At 32.8% G+C, this 6,179-nt stretch overlaps 1 protein-coding gene across 1 annotated transcript; it reads right to left on the bottom strand.

Annotated features, from left to right (window-relative positions):
* Positions 1 to 645: 645 nt before the first annotated feature.
* On the bottom strand, positions 646 to 5,166 carry LOC108322266 (pto-interacting protein 1). Its single transcript, XM_017554293.2, has 8 exons — positions 4,948 to 5,166; positions 3,449 to 3,541; positions 2,829 to 3,076; positions 2,577 to 2,703; positions 1,915 to 2,188; positions 1,521 to 1,653; positions 1,335 to 1,421; positions 646 to 1,130 (listed from the first exon to the last, which is right to left on the bottom strand). Exons 2-8 carry the CDS (start codon positions 3,528 to 3,530, stop codon positions 999 to 1,001), a joined length of 1,083 nt encoding a protein of 360 aa, XP_017409782.1. The 5' UTR covers positions 3,531 to 3,541; positions 4,948 to 5,166; the 3' UTR covers positions 646 to 998.
* Positions 5,167 to 6,179: the final 1,013 nt, after the last annotated feature.

The raw sequence follows: 6,179 nt of genomic DNA, 5'->3' as shown, positions 1-6,179 counted from the left end.
ATTCCTAATTTCTTTTCGATTTTTCAATCATCACCCCATCAACCAACCATGAATTATATTGTGGGACTCAATAGGCACCGCTTGACGACCTCGTGAATAAGAATATAAAGTAGCATTGAATTTAAGCAAGAATAACAAAAGTTTTATAATTTTTATATTCAAGTTGGATTCGCTTTTGTATTTAAGAAAGTTTTACTTTAAGATAAAACAGTTTTTGTTTAAATATTAACCAAATGTTTTCAATGATTATAGAGGTAATCCAAAAGATAAATTCCTTAATTAGGAGGTAAGAAACGAGTTAAAGAAACTTTAACATTCATTCTTTCCATAATTTTAATTAATTTAAAAATATGTAAAATCGAATGCCCTTAATCTTTTATAATTTTATTATTTCATAGTTAATATAATCATGCTTAAATTATAAATAATGTTAAATGGAATGAAAGAATGGGAACCATTTGATAAAACCTTGCCTTTTTTGTTCGAGTATGATTTGATTTTAACATATAAGTACACAAATAGTTTAAATTTAAGAATATTTTTGCTCAATGGGATAAATAGGAAAACATTGTAAAAGTAAGTCTATGTCATATTAAATTTGCTGTCATACACCCTATTTAATATGAAACTTAATGACTTCGAAAAGGAAAAAATAAAGATGCTCTAGATTCCCATGAAAATTATAATTCAAGGAGACATCATGCGTTGTCCATGAAAAGTAATATATATTCACTTTTACATGGCTTGTAGAAAAGGAAACCGAACAACAAACAAAAATAAAACCTTCAAAAAGCCATAAACGGAACTATCTATGATAGGATCTTGTCACCTACATCACTATTTATATAGCATCATCGTTTAGTTGAGCCACAAATATAATAACACAAGTGGGACATTAATACTGTATGCCTCAAAACGAGTAATCACTGACACCTGTCACAAGGACAACTGGTCAACGCAATCTGCCATCTGAAAGAAGGAATGAATGATTCTGGAATTTACATGTTTGGTGATTCCTTTGCGTGAGTAGAACGAGTATTCAGTAGAGGCTGCAAAGCTTTCACTATAATGCTCATGTTTGGCCGAAACTCAGCTTCATACTGTACACACAGTGCAGCAACAGCAGCCATCTTTTGCAAAATATCAAAGCAACATTTTAGATGAAATGAAAATCCATTCACATATTTTTATATGGACAAAAAGTTGAGAGTGGCATATATTTCTTTCAAGCTTGTTCAGAATAGAATAAAAGGTTTGCAGCAAAATGTGCAAAAGCAAGTGTTTTGGAATATCACTGTTTGACTAGAAGACAACAGAGAATATAATCTAATTACCTTTGCAACTGACTTTGAAGGGAACTCTCCCTTTAGTCTAACATCAACACACTGCTTCACCTTATCTTCACTGAGCTTCGGTGTTGCCTGATAAAACAGAACGAACAAGAATCACAAAATGTGCAAAATCCAAATTTGAAAGGGGAAGAAAATACCACAGTAACATTAACAGAACACAAAAGTTACCCAGGTGACAAGGCTTTGCTGTCCTCGGGGCAGTGTGTGATCAACTGGTTTACGCCCGGTTAAGAGTTCTAGCAGTATAACTCCAAAGCTATAAACATCACTTTTTGAAGTGAGTTGTCCCGTCATTGCATATCTGCCATAAGAAAAGAACAAGCCCAATAAGTTCTAAAAAGCCACAATTTGAAAGGTAAAGAGATAATTAACCGTAAAGTGGATTGAAGTTCATTACAATACTGTCCACAGATCAGTTTTACGTTTTCTTAATTATGATTTTCATGTTCTTCTTATCTACTTTTATATCTTCTAACTAAAGCAGAAGTTATTTTATTTAACAGTATGTGAAGAAGAAAGCATGCACTCAAACAAGTAGATTAGGCTTCCGGGAATAACTTACTCAGGAGCATGATAACCAAAAGTCCCAAGAACACGGGTAGAATGAAGACGTGCAGCTGCATCAGGGGCTTGATTTGACAAATCAAAATCAGCAATCTTTGCAACGTCATCGTCAAAAAGAAGTATGTTACTAGACTTAATGTAACGATGGATTATGTGAATCTCTGCCTTTTCATGAAGATATTCAAGTCCCCTGGCTGCTCCAACAGCAATTTTAACTCTCTGAGCCCATGAGAGCACTTCACCAGGTTGTGAACCCTTGACACCTTTTCGTCCTATACACACCAGTTATCATTAATCGTTAACAAAAATGAAGACACTAATAGTGGGGGGAGGGGATATAAAGCAGCTTCAATGTCAAAGGCAAAAAAAAAAAATATTGAACAGCTTTTCATGCTGTTTCATCCAATCAGTAAAAGTTACAACATTAGTAGGCAAACATGAGGATAAAAACATGTGCTTGACAGTATAATTCTATTTTCATCAAGTCTCATTCAGAATGATGGCATTGTTTTCAAAATTACAGTTCCTAAACAAGTTACTGGGTTTTATAAAAATCAGCCAGAATTAATTTAAAACTAAATTAATCAAAGTTTGATACTTTGAATATATCTGTATAACATGCAGAAAATAAGGAATGATACAGTACAAGATATAGCCTACCATGAAGAATATCATGAAGGGATCCTTTAGGAGCATACTCGTAGGAAAGGGCACGGAAAGGACCATCAACGCAATAGTTAACAAGCTCAACAACATTTTCATGCTTTAGCCTTGATACGATGGAGACCTACACAATTTGGGAGCCCAAAGTACTGAATAAAAACGTAGTTGCAGCTATGTAGAATGTGATGCAATGATGTCTTACAATCTGATTTTATCATTAGAAAATTTACAACAGCAATTGATCCAAACCTGAGAAAGAAATTCTTGCTCTGGCTGATTACTGGAATCTAACTTCTTGACTACCACTGCACGCCCAGTTTTCAATGTAGCTTGATATACTTTCCCATATGCACCCTCACCAATGAAAGATTTTGAGCCAAAACTATCTGTTAAAGACTTCAATTCGTCTACTGTAATGGAAGGGACAGCAATAGGTTGAAAATTTATCGGCCGAGGAGGAGGCACTGCATTATGTCTGCCATGATAACTGGCGTTCCCTGCATTGTACTAACCAAATTAAAGCCACTAAAATAAAAGCAGGTTTACTAAAGTGCAAACAGGAACAAATATACCATTAATACAATCACTTAAACTACACTGAATAAAGGATAAATGTAAAGTTAGGACAGGCTACTTTTGGAATATCCAAATTTAGAAAATGGCACAAAAATAAATATAACACTTGAAATGTCAATGAGAAGCAAGTTCAAACTGTTGTATGAGAGTGTGAACAGACAGTATACTCAAAGCATGAACCCTTGGATTTCAAATCATGACAACGAATCCATGACTTGTAGGAAATTCAATGAGACATAGAACTGTAAACAGAAATTTTAAAGAAGGAAAGAAAACTGGAAATAGCGGATTACCAGTAGGAGTGTTTTGCATGAAAGGTCCTCTGTCAGCAATTGCAACACTATCATCTCCGGTGCAGAAGCCAAAGCAACCCATGATCCTCTATTCTGGAGGTAAGTTTCAAATTGAACAGTTAAGTTACTGCAAGAAGTAACAATAAGACTACGCACATATTATCAACACCAACTCCCCCTAAGGATAAACAACACCAGACGTAAACAAAAGAAAAGAACCACCTACGCAAATGTTGTTAGGTAGTTCAAGGCACTATATTATATATGATGTCTTAAGGGTACTAGATAGCAGACATTTTTATTGCGCATACTTCTTGGAGAATTTTGAAGCTCTCTCATGGTGGAATCGCCTTTTCGGCTATTCTGATAAACTAAAATTTTTTGATCAAATATCATTTCCTTTTTGGACAGAAAATTAATGACCAAACATTCATTGTTCTAGCTAGGAACACAAACATAAATTGCAGCATTAAAACACTTCAGACAAAACAAGGAAATAGAATTTAGACATGAACCAATAAGCCATTTGAAAGTAAATCAGTAGCATCATGATAAAATAAAATAAAATAGAAGAAAAATACTCAGTCTTTTCCAGAACCACAAAGGGATGACAAGAAAACTAGCCCCTCTCGACTTTAAAAGGTTATTTCTTTTCACATTGACATTTAAAAGATGCACACCATAAAGGAAACAAGTTCCTATTTAATCTGTTGATGCATGACAGAACAACAAATTACATCTAATTAGTCAAAATGCAAACAGGAGCACCGACAAACAAATCAAAATTCAGAAAATTCATTAGCCATCCACTCAAATCAAAACCAATAGCAGCAAATTATATCATACCCGATGAATAGATGCGGTGAAAACAAATTTCACTTTGACAAAACGGAAAGAAAGAAGAAGAAAACATTTCACCAAAAAATTACTGTTATAGTTGCATCCCATTATCCTCGAAATTGCGGAAGCAAAAAGAACAAAAATTCTTATTTCTACTATTTATATTTATATCTCTATACTATCAACACATTACCTGTAATTATAAACCCCAAAAAGATAACTGGCCAGACAAAAAAACAAACATGCAGAACTACCTTAAACATGTTCCCCCACCCTCAAAAAAACAATTAAGAATAATAATAATACTAACAACGACAACTACCGCAACAACTACTTTAAAGACAACTAACCCCACAAAGCGATAACCATGCGAAAAATCAAACCGATTAAAGAGAATTCTGGGTTTAATACACATACAGTCACCTCCTTCTTACATAGGGACTCTGCAATCTCATCGTTCAAGAAGAGACAGAGTTGAACCCAAAAAAAAAAGATTTAAAAAATAAAACTTCCCAGTCTTGATGTTCGGGCATCAACATGATAAGAAAAGGGTAACCGGCAAAACGTGTAGGAAAAAGAAAAAAGAAACAGTGCATGAAGTAGTCAAAGAGAGGAAAACCCAGAAACAGGAATCGGCGCCATGAAAGAGAAGAATCCACCTTTCGGAATTCAAAGCAAAGACGGTTTGTGTGGTTGCCGCGTTTGTATTGTTTGGAGCGAAAAATGGATGAAGGAGAGGTTTGAAGGAAACGCAGAAGAAATGTTCTGTTTGTGCGAAGAGCAACCTTGACTTCACCGAGAGACGTCTTATGAACATCACCAAACGTTATTTATTTACATTTATTGTTAGTTCTGTAGCGTTTGCCAAGTCAATACTCAAAATCCCGTTTCCAAAACCGCGGATATTTTCTTTTATTTTACGCCCACTTTTCCATTATTTTTTTTCCTTACTCCCGTCCTCCGTTAAAATTAGTCAAGTCAATTAAATAAAGCACGTTTGTTTAAATTTGTTTCATTAAATAATTACTGATTCTTTTAGGTTTTTTTATGGTAAGTGTTCCAGATATTCATAAACAGCAAAGAATCATCATAAAAGTAATTAAAATTAGAAACTATTTGAATATCCTTTCATAAAATCAATTACTTGAAGAAAATAATTTTACTTACTGGTACGTTGCTTTTTTTCTTTTAAAAACTAACATTATGCGGTGTCGAGTTCTAACACACAAGTTCTAATTAAAACAAATTTTAAAAACATTTTAACAAAGTTCAATACTTCAAAAATAATTGTTACGGTTACTCTTCCTTAAACTTTAACTCTGTCAGATAAGACACAAGAAAAATAAAACGAAAGAAGAGAAAAAAATTCATTTAAAAATATAAAAATAAAAGATTTTTTTATTTCTTCGCACTAGCCAAAATTAAAATAAACTGCGTATATTTTTTTGAAAAAAGAAAACTTTAATTTAGTTATAATATAGTGCAACGATTTTTTTTCAATTGAAAAGAAAAATTGGCATTAGACTCTTCCATAATCCTTCTAAATCAGCACACTGTACCGAAATAAGCAAAGCTTTATGATTCTGCCACGTGGCGTACATGCAGAATCTGCTGCTGTTACTGAGTACAGGAAGCATTGATTGAATCTGCCACTGATATTTTAATAATGATAATGATATTTTTTATAATATTTTAACACTATATATCATTTTGTTATTAGTTCATGTTGATTTTTATAATTATTATTATTGATTATGAAATAATTTTGGATTAATTTGTATTGTCAAAAGAATTTTATGAAAACATCATTATCTTTTAATAATATAATCATAAATAGTTAACTAAAATATTATATATCAACAAAATAAATTAAAATATAATAGAAATTGAA

The sequence above is a fragment of the Vigna angularis genome, chromosome 1, assembly GCF_016808095.1.
Source record: "Vigna angularis cultivar LongXiaoDou No.4 chromosome 1, ASM1680809v1, whole genome shotgun sequence".
NCBI classification, from domain to species: domain Eukaryota; kingdom Viridiplantae; phylum Streptophyta; class Magnoliopsida; order Fabales; family Fabaceae; genus Vigna; species Vigna angularis.
This window is presented reverse-complemented; position numbering and strand designations above follow the sequence as displayed.